General features: G+C 38.6%; 1 protein-coding gene across 7 annotated transcripts in view; it reads left to right on the top strand.

The window, feature by feature from the left end:
* trps1 (trichorhinophalangeal syndrome I) overlaps positions 1-24,811 on the top strand; it is a 213,976-nt gene extending 189,165 nt beyond the window's left edge. For all 7 annotated transcript variants that reach the window (XM_058754439.1, XM_058754437.1, XM_058754436.1 and 4 more), the window contains 2 exons: positions 14,432-14,554; positions 20,937-24,811. In XM_058754439.1, the coding sequence (XP_058610422.1) occupies positions 14,432-14,554; positions 20,937-22,067 (1,254 nt within the window). In that variant the 3' untranslated portion in view covers positions 22,068-24,811. The remainder of the gene's footprint in view (positions 1-14,431; positions 14,555-20,936) is intronic.
* Positions 24,812-25,628: the final 817 nt, after the last annotated feature.

The raw sequence follows: 25,628 nt of genomic DNA, 5'->3' as shown, positions 1-25,628 counted from the left end.
ACTCTTCCAGATGGAATTGGTAATGGACCTTAGCACTGCTCGCTCCCATTAAAAACACTGTGCTATCTGGATCCTGAGGAACAGTCCAGCACATGGAGTATATAAGTATAATTGTTTTAAATCAGATTTAGCTGGTTTCATCATATCTGTATGTTTGAGCAGTGAGTCAATGGTCAGTTTCTGCAGTTTGGCTAGCACTGCATTTGCAACTTTAAAAAAAAAAAAAAATCTTGGTGACTCTGTACAGAAAACTAAAGTATTTCCCGGTCGGAGGCCATTGATTTTGTTCCAGTAACTTTTCGGACATAGGACTGATTAAATTTTACTAGTACAGTAAAAGCATAACGGTTGAAAGGAAGGGACCAAATTACACCATTCATGTCTCCATGTGTCTTTTTGAATGTGGAGGCCCAGAATTGTGTCCTAAAATAGATTCTCCTCCTCCACTGCTGGCCTGTTTGGCGGACGCTGGTCTGTGTGACCTGCCTGCTCTGATTAGCTCAGTGGTGGGGAAGGAGCCCAGTGTTGGGAAATGAGCAGAGCTCGTCAGGCCAGCGGGGTCAAGGTGAACATGGCCAAGAGGCTGTGACCGACTTCAGAGAAACTTTACTTCCTCATCCTCTATTTCCATATCCTCTTCCTTTACTTCTATTTCCTATTTTTCCTTTTTTTACGGCTGTCGAATTATTATACATTTTAATAAAATTTTTCACATATGTCAGTATATATTTTGAGGTCAGGAGGTATGATTAAATGTTAATTTGTCAATGTGTGTGTTTATACATATAAATGGTAACGCTTTAGTGTAGGGACCAATTCTCACTATTAATTAGTTAAGTACTAGCATGCCTGTTATTAACATATTGGCTGTTTATTAGTAAGGGATAATCAACGGCTTGCCGTGCATTAAAGGATTTTAAATGCACGATGTGGAGGCAAAGAACCACTTAAAATAAAGTGTGACCATATAAATTGTAATCATTTATTTATACTGTATGTAAATAGTAATCACTATGTTCATTTTTATTATTTTATAATGTAATGTAATATAATGTATTACGAAATATGTTTTATACACTACCACTTCTTTTTTCCCCCCAAAGAAATACTTATATTCAGCAAGGATGCATTAAATTGATTAAAAGTGACAAGTGGAGGCTTTTACATCATTATGAAATAATTATATTTCAAACAAATGCTGTTCTATTGAACTTTCTATTCATCAAACAAATCTTGAAAATTCAACTTTGCCATCAAAGGAACTAATTATATTTTAAAATATATTTAAATAGAAAACAGTTATATTCAATTGTAAAAACTATTTCACAATTTTTACTGTATTTTTGATTATCATATAGAGGGTGAACATGAAAGACATCTTTCAAAAACTCTTACTGAGCCCTTAAGAGTTAATATGCATGAACATATTAAAGTGACAGCCCTAGTATTTTTATCTTCTCATGTTCTAGTTCAGAATTTTTTTTACTATGAGTGAGTATGTTGCATTTTTCTCATTGTGAATTTTCAGATTATAATGCTGTAATGTTCTACATTGGAATAATTATTGTGGGCTGTTTTGTCCTCCTCCTATTTCTCCATGCAATCACACTTCCAGGAACTTCCCTCTCAATCAGAGCTTTATTATGACTTGATTGGGTTCATGAGGTTCTTACAGTGGAATCTCAGTCATTGCCTGCAGACTGATGGAGGTGTTGGCCCCCATCCTCCAATATGTCTTTGCCATATTCCAGCCATTTAGCCCCGGATTTAATACAACAAAGTGCCATTCATTACCGCAGTGCCTGAAAACTCCCGTAATTATCCAAATTTAGCACAATGAAATTTACTCAACTAGCTCAAAAGTCTCCCACTCTTCAGCAGCTAATTTAGAAAGCTCACTTGTCCAGGGTTGCTAGGCAATTACAACCCATGAAACTGCTTCGGCACTCTACTTGCGAAGCCAGTCCCACAAATAATACACTTTCCGAACATTCCCCATCCTAGCTACGCAATGAACACATTGCGTTAGTTTTATCAAATCATGTAGTGGTTTCACTAAGCTGCACTTTACCCATTCAAACAGACAAAGAGAACAACTTATCAGTGTAGTCAATGAACATTGTTCATTATTAAATAATGTCTGAAATGTTCCTCATGCCTTTTTGCTCCTTTTGGTTTTCTTGTGCTTGAACTTAATGCACAGCCAAACGCCGCTGTTCTGTAGTGTCAGTCAGGAGTGTTTTGTCTGAGCTCAGTGTCGATGTATAGTGATTTGAGCTGATGGGCACTGAACTATAGAAGCTCCATGGAGGCTTCATTAGTGTTAGTTGCTGGATGATGGTCCCTTCCTGTGTACTCTGAGTGGGTGAATGATTTCTGGGCAACATGATGGAGGATCTCAGTCTGAGCCCCTTGGAGTTTGTCACGCTACTGCTAATTTTAGCTTAGTGGGGCATTGCCTTCCCGCAGCTTATCATTTTTTCATCTTCTTTACCCCCTTTTCTCTCCAGTTTTTCTTGTCATTTTTGAGTTCATCTTCTGACTCCTGCAAATGTTCTATTGAGATGCTAGTTTTGACTGCTTTGTGATCAATAGCTGTTTCCATCCACCTATTTTCATGTGCATTTTGGGATTTCACATAAAAAAAACTCTGGATGGAAACACCAAGATGCGCATAAATTCTAAAAATGAGCATAAAAAGACATATGCACTCAACTAAGTCGGATACATTTCTTATCCGGTAAGAAAACATGCGCATAAACTACGATGGAAACACTTATTTTTTTCCTGAATGTGCATCAAAAAAGATGCGACTTTGCAGTGGGACAGCATAAAACTAGACAAACCAACAGACCGATCTCATTGCACAGCATCTGAAATGCTAGTTTTGTCATTCTAAAATGCTTGAGCTTGTTCCAAGTGCTTTGTTATAATTAACTCGAATGTAGGATCCGAAAATAACATGACCGTGTTTCGTCTGCACGCTCTGAAGCTCATGATTTATTGTATATAATTTTTTTTTTATATACAGTGCCTTCTCCTACTGCAGCAAATGTTTTTCTTCGTGATATTTAGCGCAAGTTAATCAGGAAGTGACGATTTTGCTCTCTTCAACTCACTGGATGGAAACGGTGCTTTATTTGCAAATTTCTTATGCGATATTCCAATTTTGCGCATAAGTTTAATGCGTAACTTTGGATGGAAACAGCTAATGTTGGTTATTTCTCGTGATGACAAAGTTAGTTCAGCTGACCCAAGAAAGAGAAGCTGTTCCTGATTTTGCAATATGTTCCTCGTCAGATGTTACAAAACCTTACATTTAAGGTATAAATATCAGTTTAATTGGTATGAAACGAGTAGTATTATATTTTGTTTACTGTCACATGCAAAAGCAACTTTGTGTTATTGCCTGAAAAAAAAAAAAAAACCTAAATTTTTTAATATCTTATTCAACATCATCTCAGTTCTGCATTATGGCATTTATTCAAAAAAAAAAAAAAAATCTATTGTCTCTTTAGAGTTATGAAAATAGTTTTTTGTAACTTATTGTTAATGACAAAGAGATGATATTTAGAAAAGTAAGAGAACAAATAAAAGTAGGTCTTTTGAAGTAATTAAAGTACAATCAGGGAAAGGTTCATTACACACATTTCTTAAAAAGTTGCCAAGTTGATTTCTTCTAATATGTCCCATTATACATTGTTGTGTAATATAATGATGCAAATCTGATGAAAGACCATTTTAAAAATAACGTTAAGACCATCTGGTGAGTGACAAATGCATAAATGACATGTTGTCGTTAATTATAGTCTGATAGTTTCATTTAAATTGTCAGCTTAAGAGGAAAAAAAAAATCTCCCAAATCATTCCAAAAGTCACTATTATATTTAACGTAATGTCTGTCGCCTACCCTGAACCCCTGATCCAGGAGCAGCAAGCTGCCTCAACCAGATCTGACCATGTTTATCAAGTGAAATGGTGTCACTGTTATATCAGATCCCACGCAGTGACTGCCTACACCACAAAATCTCTCTCTCTCTCTCTCTCTCTCTCTCTGCTTTTGAGTGGGTACATTCGCCAGACTGTTCTCTGAGGTGAAGCGTATGAGTGTTATCCTTGTGAATTTGATATTTTCTCTGAGCGCAGTAAAATATTGGGTTCTGAGTTACAGGGCAATTATTGTGATGCTCCATGTCTGACAGTGAAACTGATATGAGCTGAAAAGCTCTGGTTATATTTTCGAGTATTTTCCAGTTGGCTTAATTGCACATAAATGGAAAGCGAGAGTTTGTGTGCTTTTGCTAGGTGTGAATATCTCAGTGTGTGTGCATGTGGTTTACTTCGTTTCAGATTAAGTCATTCTCAACAGTGGTGTTCTCGTAACTTGTTGTTTATTGCAAAGCCACAAACTTACAGCAGCTCACAGCTTACTTTAGCAAGCTTAAGTGAAATTTACAGCAGAGAAACATTAGTTGAGTGGAAAAAAGGCTGTCATTGTTAGTGTACGGAGCGGCTCACATTCAGGTGCCGAGTGTTGTGTAGTATAGACTGTCTCTCTCCCACACATAGACAGCTTCACATGTCTCTGTGGCCTGTGTTTCCCCTTCAGGGCAAGGTGAATTAAGGTTTCTATGTCCTTCTTTCTACACAATATTACAGCACACACTATCAAAGCAAAGTGTGCCAGAGTTTTGCTAGTGGCAGTTCCCACAGTCTCTATTTTGCGTAGTTTGGGGAAGAATTAAAAGAAGAAGAAGGAAAAAAAACGGATTATTTGCCCCAGGCCTGCAGAAAATATTTGGAAAATGTTCCATTTCCAAAATGTTCCAAGTCTTATTTTACAAGATACCTCTCAATCCTTCTATTTATCTGTTTTTCTGCAATATTCATCATTTGGCTTGTGACCAGCTAAAGGCCAAAACGAAAATAAATACAGGTCAATAACATGCATGAGTGGTTATAAGCTAAATATTTTTTTTCTTAAATATTCTTTAAAACATGTGGCATGGTCTTAGACACATTTACGTTGTGTTTCATAAGGTTATAAAATAGATGTACAAATACAATTAATATAGTTTGTGTTTTGCAATATTTTTTATTCTATTTTCTTTTCTTTTTTTTTACAAATCACAAATTATTAATCTAAAAAAAATCTAATTATCAGATTTTTTTAAGAGACTTGTTGACCTTGAGACAGTCATAATGGTCTATTTCTATTATATAATTTCCTGTATGTTTCAGCACTGACTGCATGTGACTGCTGACGAATGTTAAAAAGCAGTGAAGCAGTTTTGTTGTTGTATATAATATTTCTAATAATAATAATAATGGTTTGTCAAAATATTATTCAAGTATTAAATTATTTGAATGAGATTTTTCTTAATTTTAAAATCAGCACAGTTGTTCCACTTTGACATTTTTGACTTTGTGCCCTCCAAAATGATCAGAATAAACATGTATAACAATTAGGGATGTAACTATTACCGGTTTGACGATAAATCATGATAAAGTTCCCCACGGTTAGTAATACCGTTTCATTTTTTAATTATCATTAAAACCGTATTCGATTACTGCGATTTGAACAACTCATGATAAATAAACACTCACCAGCATAAAGCACAGTTTTAAGTAACAGTCTCACGTGCACACAGCACACAGAGTAGTTTCGTTTTGAGTGCAAAGATGGCGGAAAAGCTGGGAGGTTTTAAAAGAGTGCTAAGGGAATTATACAAATTAATATATGAATAAATTAATTATATGAATGTACCTCTGAAGGTTCTGACTGTCTTCAGAAACGATTCGATGACATTTTGTTTTCATCTTCGCTCCATGTAATAGGCTACCTAAAAGAAGTGTTGTTAATCGCAAACCTGCTTTGTCCACGGAGTTTACAGGAAACAGCTGTAATTCAGCTTTTCCATAAGCGCCACCTAGTGTCAGAGAGTGGATTTACAGAGACATATATTTACATTCAGCCTGTGTGCAGTTTCTGTCTGGCCAAAAACGGACCAAATTTGCATGCCCTGCTGTAAATTTTGACCGGTTGATGAAAAACAAGCTTATGTGGATTCTACACATTTAAACAATTCAGATAAGTTATCTGGAATTATTTATGGAGCAGATAAAATACATATAACCATTTATTAATCAATTATCATTTTAACTTAACCCTTTTCTTTATTTAAAGACTGAGATTTGAGGTTTACCTTTTATATAAACATTTTTTCAAAGCTTTATTTGAACATTTACATTAGATATTTGAACATGCTATTAAACTGTTGTCAGTCAAGTTATTTAAAATCCGAACATCATTGGTAATGTTATTGTTTTAGTGATTATGCAAACAAAAAGTCATTTTATTTGTTGTTTGTTGATTTTTAAATATAAAATTTGGTGAAGTGATTTATGTGTCGGTACTTTTTGAACATCTCCAGCACATTTTAACAATACCGTGATAATACTGATAACCGTGATAATTTTGGTCACTGTAATCGTGATAAGAAATTTTCATGCCGTTACATCCCTAATATCAATAAACATTTTTAATAGTTAAAAAAAAAAAAGGATTTGTACCAAAGAAACTGTCATGTCATCTATTCATACTTAAGTATCATGTTTACCTTTTAAAAACAGCATTTAATTGATCAAAGAACACAAAGTAGGTCACTGAAATACTGATCCAAGACCAGAATTTATTGTTTTTGTCTTAATAGATGTTGATTTGTAGATCCAAGAAAATGCTTCTAGATCAGCAGGCACCCTTTCTGTGACTGCCAGTAACCCCACTGGCCTCTGTGACACACGAGCAGGTGTGCTGGTGAAGTCATGCCTGAACTCTTTGCTCTCTTTCCTGCCCATCATTGTCAGTCACTTTAACTATTGTTTCGGGTCAGCTGGCCCCGTGTTATGACATCCAGGACGAGTCGACACAAACAGCATTGAAGAGGACCTTATGGAGGTGACAGATGACACATTTAGAGGCCAGCTGCGATGTATCCGGATTTCCTCTCCTGTCACCGAGACAGGATGTGTCCTCGGAACTGTTTCACAGAAGAGGATGCCACATATCTAAGGAAGACCTAGATAAGGGATACGGGTGTAGCGATAGTGTCAAAAGGCCTAATGCCTTTGTAGCGGTAAGGGGAGACCGGAGCATTGTTCGGCCTCTGGAATAGATTATTCCAGAATACATAAAGCCGCCTTCTATTTGCACAAGAAGGAGGGAGACCTTTGATTTTTACAGTACAATAGGCTACTCTCATGACTACAACCATAAGCCCTCTGAGTGCAAATGGATATCTGCGCTTCACACTTCCAGATAGAGACCCGTCTGTCTTTGATCATGTCCTCCGATTCAATCTGATTTGGAGAGAAAGCCAAGGCTCAGATAGTCTCGTGTATCAGCGGGGTACGCCGCAGTACGATGCAGGGCAAAACAAAGGGGGTGGATGGGGATTTGGATAGAGATAACAGAAGGGCTGTCTTTGAACGGAAAGCTGAAGCCCATCTCCTCAGAGAGTTTTGGTGGCTTGAAATTGGGCCGAGGGAACTGGTCAGCTGTGGCAGGTTGACAGTTTCCTCCATTTCTGTCTTTCATTTCTTGTAGATGCATTCCCAGTGCACAATTCAGAACTAATGTATTTAACATATGGGATATTGGGGCTAGTTGGCAGTGGTTCTCAACCTTTTTGATTCCAATACCTCCCATTGTCCGCAACAATATTTAAAGGCTGACACTCTTATGGTGCTTTTCCACTGCACGGTACAGTTCGGTACGGCTCACTTTTGGGGTGTTTTCCACTGGGTATAGTACCTGGTACCTGGTACTTTTTTCAGTACCGCCTCGGCTGAGGTTCCAAGCGTGCCGTACCGTTACCAAAATGTGAGGTGTAAACCCTGCTGATCACTGATTGGCCGGAGAGAATCGTTAAAACCTATGTCATTGAACTTGCGAGATGAGACACCAGACCCACTAGGTTTAAATCAGCACAGCCAGCGAAGGATCGAATGCAACCTTTTTTCTTTTTTTGAATGAACGCAACTGTTTTGAACAAGCGCACCTTTTTTTTTTTTTACACCCAATAAATGGCTGTTTCGTGGTCTGTTGTGGAAGTACAGATGTTCTTCTCTTTAATAGCTGAGGAGTGGATCCTGCGAGAGCTTGATGGGGCGACGTATATAATCCCGCCCACTCTAAAGCAGTACTAAACTGCAGTGGAAACGAAAACCGAGTCATGCCGAGCCGAGTCGTACCACGCAGTGGAAAAGCGCCATTAGGCTGCGTTCCACTCCACTTTTAGACATGCACTCGCGAACTTCCCTAAGCACTTCACCTCGGGGGAATCCCCGTTGCCATTTTGAAGTGCGTTCCATTTCGTGAATTGAACGAGGGAAGTTTATACGGACAGACCCTCGACCCCTCGATTTTGACAGAGTCTGATTCATACCACTTCAGACCACTCCACAGACCACAATGCAACACGATTGTGACGTCATCGCAGATTGCATTTAATTTATCCACACCCCAAACAACTCTATAATATATAAATGATTTTTTTTTTTTTTTTTACATTTATAGCAGCCCAAGCATACCTATATACATATAGAATGCTGCATCAAACAAATTCATAATGGAAAAAATTGAAACAATAAACCAACTCCATAGTGGATTCTAAGTGATCAAGGGCTTAGGACGTTCCAATTAAGCCCATTCAAAGGGTTTCGCCAGAAGTGGGCACTCATGCAACGTAATCAAGGATGTACATCTGAGTGAACGAGATGGAGGGAAGTTTGCGAGTGAAGGGCATAAAAAAAAATGAACTGGAACGCAGCCTCAGTTTCTGTAAATTTCAGAATTCCAGAAGTTTTAAGACTGCACTTTATACCCAATTAAATAAAAAATAAAATGAATTTTCCAGTAGTTCATGATTTACTGGAAAAGGATTAACCATTAGAATAAAAAAAAATATATATATATATATATATATATATGTATATGTATGTATGTATGTATGTATATATATATGTATATGTATATGTATGTGTGTGTGTTTATATGTAGTTATTACAATTTCTACCTGATAAAATATTGTAGAGCATAAAAATGGGTTTAAAAATGTGTATTCATTACAAAAAATATTTTATTAATTTACATGACTTTCCAGGTCTAGAAATCACAAATACGTCCATGTCTTCCCAGACAGTTAAAACCCTGGTTCTTCAAAGAAAGAACCAAGAGGAAGTGAATCAAAATAAGAAATATCTTGATTTTGTTTTAAGTTAAAAAAGTCATCTTGAGGGCCCCTTTTTTCTGTGGCCCCCTATTGGGCCTCAGGCCATTGGTTGGGACCCACAGCTATGAGGTATCTCATCTCATACAGACTTTAAACTTTCAGAAATGTAAATTTTACAGACTTTCAAAAAATAGAACCCTGAGAAATATTCCCTGTAGTAAAAGAAATGTGACAACTGTTCTCCGACACTTAAAGTGCTTAAATAACCTTCCGATTGACTACAGATGATTTGAGGCCATCCTTACTGCTTTTTAAAGACTTCATCTTGACGTGAAGCGTTCCGAGAGCAACGTGAAGAAATGTGAATGTGATGTGGGAATATTACCCTGAACCGTGCCCTCCCAGGTTCCAGGAGAAATGAAGCTTTCACAGAATATATTAAACCTTATTTATCAAACTGAATTATATAATTACGACTCCGTTTCAGCAAGAGACTTTGGATTTGCGTAAACCCGGTATTACATCCACCAAAGATATGACTTGATGGTTCGATATGTCTGCAATTGTATCCAGATGTTTGCCGATGGCGTTTCGATGGTACTGCCTGAGCCTTGAAAAGTTGATGCAGGATTTCTGAAATTGAAATTGTCAGTAGGGGTTCACCTAATTTCCCCGCAGCTGATTAAATAATTGTTTATTTAATGTAAGAGGCCCCGCGGATTGCCTAAGTGAATTACATGTAATTTCATTTCACTGGCTTTGTGTGCAAATCGCCCCCTTTAAACCAAAGAATCCTTTCTCTTACATCCACACGGCATGCCAAATGTGTTATTAGCCCTTATTTTCACATATTACATCTATGATGTGTGTCAGTCTCCAAGCATCCCCTGCTTCCCCTCATCATTTTAACTGTCTCTGCTTTTAGGCACAATTTTGCTGTCCACCTCACCAAAACCGACTATAGAACGTTGCAGAGGCCTGGAAATCTCCCTGGTGCTGAAATCTATTATTTTCACCTCTAACACAGACATTTTTCATAGACGCCGCATTGTTTAGAACTGCAAATCGACAATGGCTGCTAAACCGGTTGCAAAACCTTGAGAGCAGCTGATTACCGTAATAGGTTTAAGACAGAGAGGTGTGATGTTTCTTCCCCGCCTCTTTCACCTGAGACTAGAAGCTTTTAATGGAGAGCTTTATGGGATTGTGGGAACATGCTCGTTAAATAAATAGATGTAATTAGGTCCTGCCTCTAATTACTTCAGATTCCTCTCACCAGGACCGAATTAGTCCGACTCTCTAGAGTGCCTAGTGTTAGGCGTGCGTAATCAATCACGTACAAACAGAATGCACAGGCTACACCCACAGAAAGTACCAGAGTGCAGCAGGGTCATTCATCAGATCCCGCAATGCAAACAAGAACAGCCATTTTGTTGTTTACTGCGAGTACCTCTAACCTTGCGCTACCTGTATGCTTACCATTGTTTGTAGCCCTCGCCATATGGAAATAAATGATCCCCAAAAATGCATAATCCAGCCTATTATTACACCTCATCCCGAGTGCAGATGAAAGGTAGCGCAAAGTTTGTTTTGATTATGATTAGTGGTGTTTTAACCAGTGACGGTGCTGCGTGATAATGCGTGGCACCTTGCGAAGGCCGTGACGGATACCAGATAGCAGGAGCAGCGCTGAGAGCAGATACAGTGATAAACTGGAGCAGGCCAGGAAACAGACAGGGCCTGGGCTCTCTGCGGCCCCTCTAGCCCGCGGAAAAAAAACAATGCATCACCTCACAGCACGGCCAGACGTGGCAGGCGAGAAAAATCGCCCCACACTTTGGGAAAACAAAGACAATCAGGGCTTTCTCTCATTCGCCTCCCCTCCTTTTCCTTTGGTGAGCAGCTGCAGCAAGCCAGTCAAATGTGCGGGTTTTTTCTTCTTTTTCTCTCGCCAACTTGTCCTTTTTTTGAGATGTAATGGAGGGAGAAAGAGATTAAAAAAAAAAAAAAAATAGAACCTGGCAAGGCACGCATTCGTTTTTACAGATGGCAGACTGGTCCAGTTGATAATTGAAAAGGAAGTCTGGGATTGTGCACCATTCAACAGGAGAAGGCTATTTCTGGGTTTTCCTGTGTAACTGACCCACGACCCGCTCCCAAACACATTCACATTTCAACGTATTGACACTCCCACTTTTATTTGATCCCACCCTCCTACTTAAAATGTAATGGACTGTCACTGTAGCTTGCTTATTTTGTGTATTTTTTCCTTTAGGTACTTGTTGTCGACTTGCTTTGGATTGTTTTGGAAACCGCTTTGACCGGATATCAGTCACAAGTTGTTCTTGCAATCCCTGCAATCTTGTTTATGTGTATAATTGATTGTTTATTAGAAAGATCATGCTCTTACTGTGATCCAGCACACCAAATGCCACCACATGGTCAGCCTCTCCATTTTATATTTTATTTTGCTATTTTGTTTTGCTGTAAGAAAACTCACTTGCATCTTTAACCTAATATATAAAGCCTTGTCTTTACAATGAACATAAACCTAATGACACTGAACATTTGATTGCAATAGTTTATCTTTTTGACTTTTAATGGAGACATGTTAATTTTACTGTAGCTAGTCAAAAATTATTATTATTATTATTACTTTTTTTCCCTACACCTGCTAATGGTGGATAAATTGAGTGGGCTTTTTCAACCATAAATGTTTATTACCTAAATTATTATTTATTATTTTAAAAATGATACATGAATTTTTTCCATTTTTATTTTGATGTTAATTATATAATTTTATTTCTATAATTATTATTTTTTATTTCAATGCATATTATTTATATATGTAATGTTTTTCCCTTATTTGAATACACACACACACACACACTATGGATAGAATAAAAATCACCTTTGCCTTCTGATGTTTTTTTTTTAATTGCTCCATTTATTTTCCCTGTTGATCAAAATAGTCTTTATGATTACATAATTTAAGAGTCTAATTAATTCTAACACTGAAACAGTCCTTATCACAGTCAGTGGACACCAGAGTCAGATGCAGACACGATCAGCCTTTCATTCTGATTTAGTTTTGGCTCTAAGAGTCAAGAGCTTTTGATTTATATTGTTTTAAATCCAAAGCTTTTGGCCCACTGTATACATAACCATATAATCTTTCTGGATGGCTAAACAGGAGGCCCAGCACAACTGAATGATTTGACCAACAAGATAAATTATCCGTTGTGTTCACACTGTGTGTAGGTTGTATGTATATTAACTCTCTGCGGCTGTTGTACGATGAAGGTCTGCGGGCCAGGCGGAGGGAACACGTGTGAGTGATTTGGCTCTGGAGCCCAGAAGGCCAGGGAGAGAAATCCACAAAGCTGATGACGGACACTTTGTTTGGCTTGTAACGCTAGAACAGGATAGGAAAGAATAAATCAATCAATCATGTCTAAACTGTCAGGACTAGCATGTGGCCCTCTAAAAACCCCACTGAGATCAGAAAATATATACATTCTCGCTTAAAGGTTGTAAGAAAGCACTGATTCTGACGTAAATGGGCCATAATTCGATTTTGAGATAATCTTCCAGCAAGGTATTGTGGGTTTGTGTTGTAGGACATGCCAGACATCTTGCTGTCTTAAAGGGACAGTTCACCTAAAAGTGACAAATTCAAGTCAATTCCATTCCAAACTATCCCTTTAACTCATAGGCCTACATATTCGAAATTACACATTTAAATATTTAATTGAAGTACCCATAGAATATTTAAATGCATTACCATCTAAAGCCATCAACATAATATGGTAGTGCTACAGTACTTTTTGTGAAGGATAAAACTATTGATTTGGATAAGTGTAATGCTTCATGTAAGGATAGTATCATTATTGTTGCGGCAAGCCATTAGAAAGGTGTTTATGCACCTTGAATGAGTTTACCTACCTTTTTATGTGCACAATAAGGACGCGGGATCCCTCCCTCTCGGCCTGAAATGCTGTGCGCATCAGAATGATGCTCTGCGGTTGCAAAGGGCAGTTGTCAGAGTGACTTTGCATTTGCTGATAGCTCATGGAAAACATTGCTCCATCTCATTAAGTTATTGCCTTCATTTTTATTCTTTATGGTTGTGCGGGCTACCGTCCCTCATTCTCTTTTCACATTCATTTTCTACGTATCTATGATTAATGGGAGATGTCGAACCGTAGAGTGAGCAAGCATCAGCGAAGGTGAGATCATAATTAGTTTAGCTGATGCAGGGCCCTCCAATGGCGCATCTGGATGGAAAAATTACCCTATAGGAAGCTGGCGGCGCCCCAAAACTTTTACTGATACGTTGTGAAACACCCGATGAATCAAGTGCCCTTTCCCTGCCAAAAAAGCTCTACCGACTCGAAGCCAAAATTATGTCTGCTGAAAGCTTTCCATTCTAAATGTATTAGAGCACAATTAGGAGCATTGTACTTTTCTGGCAGGAGAAATGTGCTCCCTGCTCAAGCCGTCTGAAGTTAGGCTAAATAAATCGTACACATTCTATAAGGCTAAATGAGTTTTACAGGCACCATAATCGAGATAATTCCTGTGATTTCCCCCGGTTGACTCTCAGGATTCACTTGTAGTTCTGTCCGTTCCCGGTGGATGATTCATGTGGCTATATCTCTCTCCTTTTTTTTTTCCTACTTGAGTTTATTTTTTCTCCTTCTCTTGCAGTAGAGTGCAATATTTCAAGCTACTAGATATTCTGAGTTCCAGCTATGTATTTAAAGGTTCCTGTCATACATGTGTTCGAGATGAGATATTTATTGAAAGATCAAAATATTTATGTCAGGCCAGTGCGGACGACCCAGTTTGAAGTTGTTGGTGTGTTGTCACTGACACAGTGGTATCTTACAAGGCCTATAAATCACGGGAAGGTTAATTAGTGTTAGAATCAGCTTGGTTCTATTAATTGTGCCTCATCCTGGCTTTCTGATTGGACACATTGTGTCTCTCACCATCAGAGCTGCCATATCCAGCTACACCCTGCTGAGTCTTGGGATTTTCCCCCCCGCTTTTTTCCTCCCTCTGCCTCTCTTTCTTGCTTTCTCTTTTACATTCACCTCCCGTCTCCATGCTGAGCATGAATCTCCATCCCTCTTTTTCTCAACAGCTTGCTTTTTTTACTCATTTTGGCTCTCTTTCTTTTTTTATGATTTCAGAGACGGCGGGGCTCGGGGGTCTTCTGCGCCAACTGTCTGACCACCAAGACCTCGCTATGGAGGAAGAATGCCAACGGCGGCTACGTGTGCAACGCGTGTGGCCTCTATCAGAAGCTGCACTCGGTAAGGGGGGAACTAAGAAAACATCAGTGCAAGGGACGGCGAGAACGCCTCCCCAGCCCACCCACAAATCGCAGAAATAGAGTTCAAAATGAACGGAGAGGTGACAGCGTAGCAGCTCCGGTTTGATCGCTTCATTTCCGCGCTGTCAGGCGAGGACCCCAGGGGAAGAGCCCTTTTGGCCTTCCTCAGCCCTGCAGCCAACTAATGGCCCTATGGAAGTAATTTTGCACCAGCTGGGAGCCCCACTTCCCACAGTCCTTACAAACACCTGACCTTAAAACCTGAGACACAATGCCTACTGGCACAACCTTAAAACCCAGTCAAGTGGAGTCTTTCTTTTAACATTTTGTCACCTTCATGTTGTTCCAAACCCATATGAATTTCTTCTTATTATTAACCTTTATTTAACCAGGCAAGTAACTTAAGAACACATTCTTATTTACAACAACAGCCTGCCGTGAAACACAAAAGGAGACGTTTAGTAGTATGTTTAAGCTGCTTTTTTCCATACGATAAAGTCAGTGGCAACTACAGTTGTTTTAGTGCTCATCCACTTTCATAGTAGCTAAGTAGTAAGCTACATAGTAAGTAGCTTGGGAATTGCTAAATATCTCTTATTGTGTTCCAAAGCCTACAAGTCTATGAAAGTCAAAGCTTGGAAGGGAGAAAAAATTATGACAATTTTGTTTTTGGTTAAACTATTCTTTTTAATTTTTTAAACCTCCTTAATGTTATAGAGTGTGACATCCTGGTCCTTAAAGTAAAAATCCCATTTATTTTCTCCATAGGGGTATTGATTTTTTTTAATGATAACTTGTAAACCTTTAAAGAGAACTTTTTTGAGCTCCAAGGTTTTAATTTTGCTGAAGCCATCAGTCTGCTTTTTTTAATAATCATTCAGTTTTAATCATTCAGAAATCTGCTGTAATTATAATGCTGTAATTTAGATTTCCTTGTGAAAATCTGCATTACCTATGATTCTGCAAAGAAAATATAATTTATTAATTATGTTTTTATTTCTCCATTGATTTTAGTTTCTTTCACAGTGCATCATTAGATTGTAGTTTGTTCCCTCATTAAGTACACAGTCTCTAACTTTGTGTTTTTGTCCAATTTTAGCATATTTTTTTTCCCTTCAGGTTGTCATTTCTTTAATAGCTCATTGGTTTGATTCATAGCTTATTTGATTCAATTTAATTATGGTCATACGCATGCTTTCTGTTTATCCGAATAATATCAGCAATTAAAAAAAAATACATTTTGTATATGATATTTCTAAATGCATAAATTGTGACTGTACAGTGACTATTTTATTAATTCTTCAGTCTGTGTGAAATGTGCACAAAGAAATGAAACTGCTCGTTTCTGGACCCCTTTGATTTGCTTTAACGCCTCAGTTCTCTGCTCTCCCAATTGAATTTTGATTTGAATTAGCTTCTTTTTTTTCCCCATCTGCAGTCGTACCTAAAGCTTTGTCTGCAGCCTTGAAAGTGTTCTAGTGTTCTTCTATTTCCTTTGAAATGGTGTCTGGATAAACATGACGGGTAAACAGTCTCGACAACATGTGAGTAATTAAGCCGGAGAAACAGAAAAAGCATTGTGCTCGGGCCTGTTGCTGGACTTAACGTTGATTTTGCATTCTAATCTTTGGAGCTCCTTCAGAATTGGGTCAAGTTTGTGAGTGTTACGGTTTCTTCCTGTCTTGATATGCAATGTAGGAAGCGCTCTTTGCCTCGGTGGCCTCGGGCTATCGGGACTAGTGCCTGGGTGGCACAGGCTTGGAAACAGGGGGCCGACTGAATCAGTGTGGTCGACTGGGGTAAGGCTTTAGGCACCACAGCGCCCAGATCACAAGAGGCTCTTTCAGGGGCCATGCCACCTGGTGGCTTGAGTCGTGCTAACTTGACCCGGCACAGGCACTCACATCTGCCCGTCTGTCCGCACCGCTTCATCAGAGAGCCTGCAATCAATGGGCGCTTCACAGCCGAGCTTGTGAAATACTGTATGCTCTATTTACTGCCCCACATTAAACACTGTCTGGAGTAAATAAGTTTCCTCAAGCTGGAAGTTTTTCTAACTTTGACATTTATGTTGGAGTTCCATCATGCATTGATGCAGCAGCTGTACTGAAGCTCGCATAAGTCTTTGCTCTGGCTTCCTGGGACAGAAAAAGAGGGGTGGCCATGACTTTAAGGGAAATGGGAACAATTCTTGACAGTTTTACTACTGAGATCACACTGATATTAAAAGCTGAGGGGTGATGAATTTGATGAGAGTGGAACACAGTGGCTTCATTTATTCTTCAGGCCTAATCAGACACACAGGCGATAGCTGGTTACAAATGAAATATTATTACAATTTTTAAAATTGTGTCCTATTTTAAAACGTATTTTAAAAAAATGTTCCTTTGTTGGCAAACTTAATTTTCAGCAGCTATTTACTCCAGTCTTCATTGTCACATGATTTTTCAGAAATTATTCTAATATGCTGATTTGCTCAAGAAACATTTATTTTTATCATCAGTGATGATATCAGTTGTGCTATTGTGGAAATCAAGATACAATTTTTAACGATACTTTGAATTGACCTTTGAAAAGAACAGCATTTATTTGAAATAGAAATCTTTTGTAAAAAAATTTTATCAATATAATGCATCCTTGCTGGATAAAAGTATTAATTTCTTTTTAAAAAAACTTAACTCAAAATTTTAAAATGTAGTGAAGAATTTATTTAACAATTTACTTAAGTTCTACAATTTATTACATAATTGTTTTGTATTGCATAACATGTTTGCATATATTGCTCAACCCTTATCTTGTATTTAGCTTGTTGTGTGCCCCATGTCTGTGGAAAAAAAAGTGTGCAGAAGTATTTCTGGTGCACAGGTTATATAGAAGTGACACGTAAACCACTGAAAGCTGTGTTCAAATGAGCTTTTTTTAGCACAGGAAAGAATGAATCATGCATTTAAAATTAGATTTTTGATAGCTGACAGAAAATAAGTCAAACTGATCATCTTGACAATGGCAAATATTAAAGTAGCAAAGTGGCACTATCAGCATTAGTGAAAGAATGCTGTAGACATTTCAGAACCTTTAATGAATGAAACGTATGAAAATCATTGGTTCTGATATTTTTGATGTAATCCGTTATGACCTTAAACCTATTAATGAGAACTGCTACCTTTACTCTTCTTGAGCTTATCTTTTTATTTGCATTTGTACAATGACTGCATACAGTGCTGGTGAAAATGTGTATTTCCCTCATATTGTATACAAAACTAGCAATAGCATAGATCTGTATTTTATTAGTTCTAGCTCAGTGCTCGCCTTTGATGATACTTACAGCTGTGTGGTGCGATGATCTAAAGCCTGTACATTCCAGCGGTGGACTGAATGACCAGTTGGGCATAGTCTCTGTGTTCTTTTACTGTAAAATAGCTTCTGCAGTGGACCATCAGGTTGTGTACACGTCACACTCCACTAGAAGCTAATAAACAAGATGTGGAGACGTCTCTCCGAAGCCCTCGGGATCACTGCCGATTGGCTACAGGATTTGTTTGCCTGATGTTTCTGTTTTTGGTTTCTGCTATAAGATGCTGAGTCATCTACGGCAGTTTCATTTCTGGAGCAGAGTAAAGGCAGTGGGGATGTTTAGTAGAAGATATCTCGTAGTCTTTCGGGTTCTTGGTTTGATAAATAATCGAATGACTGTTGCACTGATGGCGCGCTAACGCAGTCCAGCGGAGACCGTGTCCTTCATGTCAGCCTGGCAGTAAGTTTCCAGTAGTATTTTTTATATTTTTGAATAAAAACTTTTATATGCTGTACAGAAATCATTTCATAATAGCACCTCATAAAACCACACTGTAGAGAGCCCTAAATGGAGGTCTGGGCTCCTCGTGCCAGAACACATTGCAATAATAAATGTCTCTCAGATTTTATCTTCTAATAATAGGACCTGACATGCGCCGTAGCCGTGCATCAATGCCCGACATAAAATTTGCGGCTGCCTCCGTTTTTCAGATTCACCATCATGGAACTTTTTATGTGGGACGCAGAAAGAATATGTCGTTCGTTCTCTAAAAACATTCTCACAGCTTCTGAACTCTGATCACCCATTGAAACAAGAAAGCCCAAAAGGTAGAAAGAAATAGCTGGAATAGCAACAAGGTTTTGTTCACGGACAGCACAGTTGAGACAGGCCTTCCATGCCCCTTTGAGCATTTAATACATTTCAGTGTTTAAAAAAAAAAGTCTTTAGCTAAGGTACTCAAACTGTCAAAAATAGATAAGATAAAATAAATAGATACCCAAGGTTGCTGAATAGCTCTACAGTATATTATTACGAAAGAGGCTTCTTGTAGAACTAGTCTTCCATTTGTGCTGTATGCATTTATCATATAGTTTTATTTTTCATATATATATATATATATATGTGTATATGTATGTATATATATAGTGTATATGTATGTTATATGTGTGTGTATGTTTTTTTTTTTTTAAGGGATTTTTTTGGAGTGGGGGTGGTGTTGTCATGCACATTTAGTGCCATACACCATTTGTTTTATTTTTCCCCCTTTTTTGTCATATACATTCTAGTTTAATACACATTTATTATATATATATATATCCCTCTAGTCAGTTGTTAATTTTGTAGTAGGAAGTAGATATAATCAAAGGCTTTAAGAATATAATGTCTCTTGTCTGGTTTGATATTTGAAACAGAAAAGTCAAGAACTCATAGCCATTTGATGAATCAAGCACTGTTTATTTTTTTAAATAATAATATTCCTTACAAAATTAGACTGAAGAGAAAAAAAAGATCAGAAAAGATTGCGCTCTTTCTGTTAGTGTGCAGTGAGGGCCTGACGTGGTCCAGCAGTAGAGGGCACTCTTTCTTTTTGTCTGACTTTCATCCCCGTCCTCTCTTCAGACCGACAGCCGGCCTGACATGTTCCAAAGAGTGAGCGCTCGCATTTATTTTAACACCATCTATCACAGGGCATTAACTTAAGCAACACAGTAAGATTTGTTTTTAGATTGAACTCCGGTCCCCAGTGGCCAAACATTATTGAAAATATGCATCTCATGTTTCTTCCCCTAGAACATATGGTGCGGAGCCAAAGGCTAGTTTGAGGTGGAGTTACATTTTTGCATAAATTATTTTTCCAGCTTTAATAGGAAAAATGGGTACCAAAGAAATATTTTCCTTCTGTCATACTGAAACACTCTGGTTTCCCAAGCCTCCCCATCTTTGAGAGAGATTGCTTTCCTTAGCCTAGGAACATGATGGTGGATCTGGGTGCTACAAAGGCAAGTGGCTACCATACATGATTGATTCTCTCGATGTGCCTCTACCTCAAAGTCAACAAGCAGTCGGAAGGTGGTGGTAGTGGGGAGCGACATGGTTCTTCTGCCAATTATCTCTGGCTCTGGGTGAGTCGTGGGTGATCTCTGCATCAAGCGAGGACTTGGAAGAATGTGTCTGGCAGTGTAGCTAGATGAGTTGCGTCACCTTACTGAAGTTTTCCCCCCGAGCCACTGCCTACCCGGATGGAATCTGAGCTCAGAAAAATAGATTATAGACAAGTGCTCCATTCTTTCCCTCCTGTTGCAGGTCTGCCACCGAAGGAAATATGCATATCTCACATCTCTCCAACCACAGTAGTTTCCATTTTAGCGTAGACGTAAAGGATGCGAAATGAGAAGGAACATACTGTTACTTCGGGCTTTTTCTTGTAAAGTAGCACAATTGATAACAGTTTCACCCATTGATTTCTGTCTGTTTCTGGTAGTCAAGCTGAAAGTCACTTCTATAATTCACTCATTTATATTTGTGAACTCACTGTAGTGCCTTCATTCTTGAGCTAGGCTTACGTAGTCCAGTGAAAATAAAGCAGTAATTAATAGCCATTTGATGGGAGATTATTATGCTAACCAGCCTAATTACAGGAATCTGTCCTCTGAGTCCCAGAAGGGATGAATCACTCTACTGAAATCACAATATTAGATCAGAGACCTTTTTATGAGGCAGTAAATAGATCAGGTCCAGTCTCACAGACACTTGGAAGTGCGTGTGAATATTTGTTTAGATCACACACATGGAGATTGTACCTAACCGAACCCAAATCTGGTATTAAAAACTAACATTTTTAACAGAGAAACTCTGGTTGCAGCTTTGTGTTTTTTTTTTTTTTAATTTAGTTCAAAAATAATTATTAGATGTAAACTTAAAATGCATAAATGAAAATTAGAAATGTTTCCTTGGCAAATAACTAAAGTAAAATAAGTTGAAGTTGTACTAAAATTACTAAGACAATATAAAGTTATGTCAGTGACCCCAATTTCAAATTGTAATAATTTCCATGTCTCTTTTTCAGACCCCCAGACCGTTGAACATTATCAAACAAAACAACGGTGAGCAGATCATCCGTCGACGGACACGCAAGCGCCTGAATCCTGACCCGGTACCATCTGAGCAGGTGGGGTCCAAGCAGCAGCGCGTCAACAGCGAGGAGCGTCTCAACGGCAGCCCCTTAGAGAGGAGGACTGAGGAAGCAGGATCTGATGGGTCTTTATCACGTGCTGAGGCCCAAGCGCAGTTGGGTAAATACGAGGCTTACGGTCCCTCAGGACCCAAAAGCCACCCTAGCCCCCGCTCCACCCACGCGTTCCTCGTCAACCAGACGTTGGAGATCCATAAGCGCATGCCACCCCTGCATATGCACAAGAGCCCTGTGGACGGTGGGGCCGAGGGCAATGGGCTCAGCGCAGGACCCCAGGGAGGGGACGGTAAGGGTGGTTCTGAACGGGGCAGCCCTATCGAGAAGTACATGCGTCCGTCGAAGCAGGCCAGCTACTCCCCTCCTGGAAGCCCTATCGAGAAGTACCAGTACCCATTCTTCAGCCTACCCTTCCTCCACAACGACCTGCAAAACGAAGCGGACTGGTTGCGCTTCTGGACTAAGTACAAGATGTCTGTGCCGGGCAACCCGGGCCACTATCTGAGCCCCGTGGCTGGCCTTCCCAGTCCGTGCCAAAGCTTTGTGCCTTACCCTACCTTCGGCTTACCGCCTCATTTCCCCCCACCGACCCCATCTGGACCCGAAAGTGACACGCCTCTCGACCTGGCCATGAAACATTCCAAACCCAGTCCTACACCCAACGGGACCCCCAAGGAGAAACGGGCGTCACCCACTTCTGAAAGGGAGCAGGAGACGGAACGCTCGGAAGAACCCGAAGAGGAGCGCTCTACTTCACCAGTGGCCCAACCGGAGAAGGTCGATCAGGCCACACAAGATGACATCTCGAGCAAATGCGCCCACTGTGGCATTGTCTTCCTGGATGAGGTCCTGTATGCCCTGCACATGAGTTGCCATGGTGACGGCGGGCCCTTCCAGTGCAGTATCTGCCTGCACGCTTGCGCCGATAAGTACGATTTCACAACACACATCCAGCGAGGCCTCCACCGGGCTGCCCCCGAGGCGAACGCCAGCCCCTCTAACCAATGAGCTTTACGAACCTGCAGTCCGAGCACAACTAGAGCAGCAGGGAAAGCGAGCGCTTGTACGAATGAATGCATTGAACTTTTTTTGCTTGAAATGTGCCAAGACGGATCATGGTGCCTAAGCAGCCAATGCAAGAAACTTCAGTCAGCATAGCATTTCTGTGGGAGCTCACACACACATACACTTTTAACGAACAAAGACTGCTTTTTGAAGACATCGGTACATGTAGCTACTCAATCTAGATATATTTTCGTTAGTCCAGATATGTAATTTTCGACAAGGCAGTTCAGCAAGCAAGGTACATCTACTCCAATTTAATGCTTTGTTTCTCGTCGTCGTGTGTATTCGCAGATTTATGGAAAGTTCTCTTACCTGGTTCTGATAAAAATGAGGATGTGTTTCTGCATGTGTGGCTCAGTGTAGGAAAATGTGGCAGTCGTCTGTCACTATGGCAACAGCATAAATGACTGCCGTCCTCAAACAAACATCCAGCATCCTCAGGGAATGTGTATGGCTGAATAGACAACATTAGTTTATAGTCTGTCTCGAGTTAACATTATACTAAATGTCTTGGTTTTCTGTTTGTTCTCGTCTTTTTTTATGTTGAAGTTATAGGGTTAGGTAACTCAAGTCACAGAATTCCATCAAAACTTTTAAGCTGCTGCCTTAGTTGCTGGGATGCAATTCTCTACTCTAGAAATTTGGGAAGGAATTTAAAAAAAATATTTTTTTTCTAGGTTGTTAATAGTAAAATCATATTATCAGTGCCTGATATATTGTACAAAGTATTTTCTACATGAGATGTTGATATGCAACATTGAACTCGCATCTGAATAAGGGCCTTGAGTTTGGCTCTGACAAACGTTTACATTTGCAAATGTAGCAAACGTCGTAATGAAGCAACACCTGAACTTTTTTTTTTTTTTTTTTCACAAAAACAGTAAGACAATTCAATTTCCTTTCCTCCAAAGGTGGAATATTAAACAAAAGTACTATATTTTTTTTGTTTTGGCCACAAAAGGGCACTATTCATTCCAAGCGTTGTCATTTTCTGTTGCCTCGTCTTACCATGTACTTGTGCTTTGTAGTTGATGAAGAAGCTTGTATTGGACTGAAGTCTTCCTGTATTTTTCTCCTGCTCTTCTGATACCGAACATTCAAGGGAAACTGATGAGTCTGTGCTTTATTTGGTCATTTTATGGGAGCCAGTGCTCTATAATATAAAAATAATAACTTTCTGCCAGTCTAAATTCATTCTGTTCCACCTTTAATTCTAAAGAGCAGTTGAAAGCACCTTTGACTTATGTTTTTTAACAATTTTATTCAGTGTACTGTTGATGAAACTTAATAACTGCAGGTGTTTCTGGTGCCTTTCTATGGCAGTTGTCTCAAAGAGGCATAACATTGTTATTTATATTGTTGTTTCACCCAGCTGTACTTTGGTTTTTGTGATTCTTTTGCAACTTTGATCATGTGGAGTGGACAACTGTCTACCTGAGCGACTGAAAAACATGTTTTTAAGTAATAATGAGCTCAGAAATGATCCAAACATACTTTATCAAGTCAAGTGCTTGATATATCTTAAAGCTGTTCACGCATCTTCAGTTTTCCATTTTATTTGAATAGGAAAAGCAAAAACATTAGGAACCTCCCAGATTCTGTTTTTGTTTGCTAGCAACTTTAAGATGTCTGTTGTTTTTGCTGTTGTTGTTGTTGTTGTTGTTGTTGTGCTCCAATGTGTACTTCTCCACACTTGCTCCTTTTCATGGTCACAGGTTCAGTGAGTTGGGTCTAGTCTGACTTCATACAGACATTATTTATATGAACTGGGGAAAAGGGGGAGAGATTGAGACTCAAAATGTCTCATTTGTGCTTTCTCTCTCTGTTTCTCAGAAACTAGCCTTACAACGCTGCTTAACTGCAAATGCCTCTTAAAAATAACTGAAATCATTATAGACCGTCGCTTTTCAACAAACCATTTATACAGTTGGGTATTAAATAACATAAGATTCTTTATTTTTATTTTTGTCTAGATTTTCATTTTAATTTGAAAATGTTAATGCTTGCACTTCAGTTACTCTATTGCAAAAGAAGAAAGATGAAATGTGTTATTAGCATGATAAGTACAGGTACTGCATTATAATAAATGAAAGAGATCTTGCCTATGTTTGAAGGTCTTAGCAATATTGAAACACAAGGAGTATTTGATGGAGCCTGGAAGCTTGTTTGGCCAAGGTCAAGGCAAAGGGCATAAATATGTAAATGTTTTAACCATTATTCTTAGAATGTTATTGTTTTTACACTTGCTGCATTTAAAGTGCATAGATGATGATTTTAGGATTTTCTTTTCTTTTCTTTTTTTTTTCAGCTGCCACCTTAACTTTTATTATTATTATTTTCTTTCTTTTTTGTGTGGTAGGTTTTTACATGCAAAAAGATTCAATAAAGATGGCAAAGATGTCTGTTACATCTAAACTTGAATAATAATGATGACGATGATAATAATAATGATAATAAAATAAAACATTTTAGCAATTTTTCTGTGTACCTTATTGTGTCAATAGAATGTTTTTTTTTTCTTGTAATTTAAGATTTATTGATTTTATTAACTGCAATTTGAACTGCATTTGATAAAGAAAATGTAAAAACAACAATATTGTGAAATATTATTACAATTTAAAATAACTGTTTTCCGTTTTAATATATTTGAAAATGTAATACAAAGCTGAATTTTCTGTCACATGACAATATATGTATCACAAGTGAGATATTTACACACTAATGTTTTCTATTTCAATTAAATGAACATTTTCATGATTTTTTCCCTGTTATTTCAATCCAGTGGCCAGCAGTCCAGCTCTACCCAGGTCTATTGATTATTCTGTCCAATCTGGAGAGCTAGATCTAACCTTTTTGACGGTTGATGAACTTGAGTCACAGGATTGTATTATCCCTGTGCTTGCTGTGTCACATGACATACAATCCAAATGAAACCTCTGACCTCTCACAGTGCTGTATGGAACTGCTATTGATCGCCATCCAATTGTTTTGTCTCTTGTCCTACAAGGCTCATTACATACAGTCAGTCAGGGCAGGGCGGCAGGATGTCAGTTTAAAGTAATGAAGAAAACCGATATGTGTAGCTATAACTTAATTTGCATTTCTTTTAAAATGAAGACTCATGTATCGAAATCTTTAAAGATAAAGGTGACAATTTAATTTTTCTCTCTCAGTAAATAGTAATAGGTTACACGTTACTAGTCAACAAGGCCATCTGACATGAACAGTGACTTCTCCTATTTTGATTTAGCTTTTTTGGTGCAAGCTGATTCCATTTCAAAATACTCCTTTGAGATAAAAGTGAGGATGAATGCTATCCACAACTGCCATAACCCTTTCTCCAAAAGTTCTCTTACAGTGACAGCTGCAAATGGAAGTCCTGATAGCTTCAATTTTTCCTTGCTCTTTCTTATTTTTGTCCCACTAGCTGTCCTTACTCGCCTTCAAAGTCAAAGGCCAAGCAAACCTTGAGGAAAGGTCCCTGACCTCCGTGTGCTTGGCCAG

This window comes from Onychostoma macrolepis, chromosome 19, assembly GCF_012432095.1.
Source record: "Onychostoma macrolepis isolate SWU-2019 chromosome 19, ASM1243209v1, whole genome shotgun sequence".
Lineage (NCBI taxonomy): Eukaryota > Metazoa > Chordata > Actinopteri > Cypriniformes > Cyprinidae > Onychostoma > Onychostoma macrolepis.
This window is presented reverse-complemented; position numbering and strand designations above follow the sequence as displayed.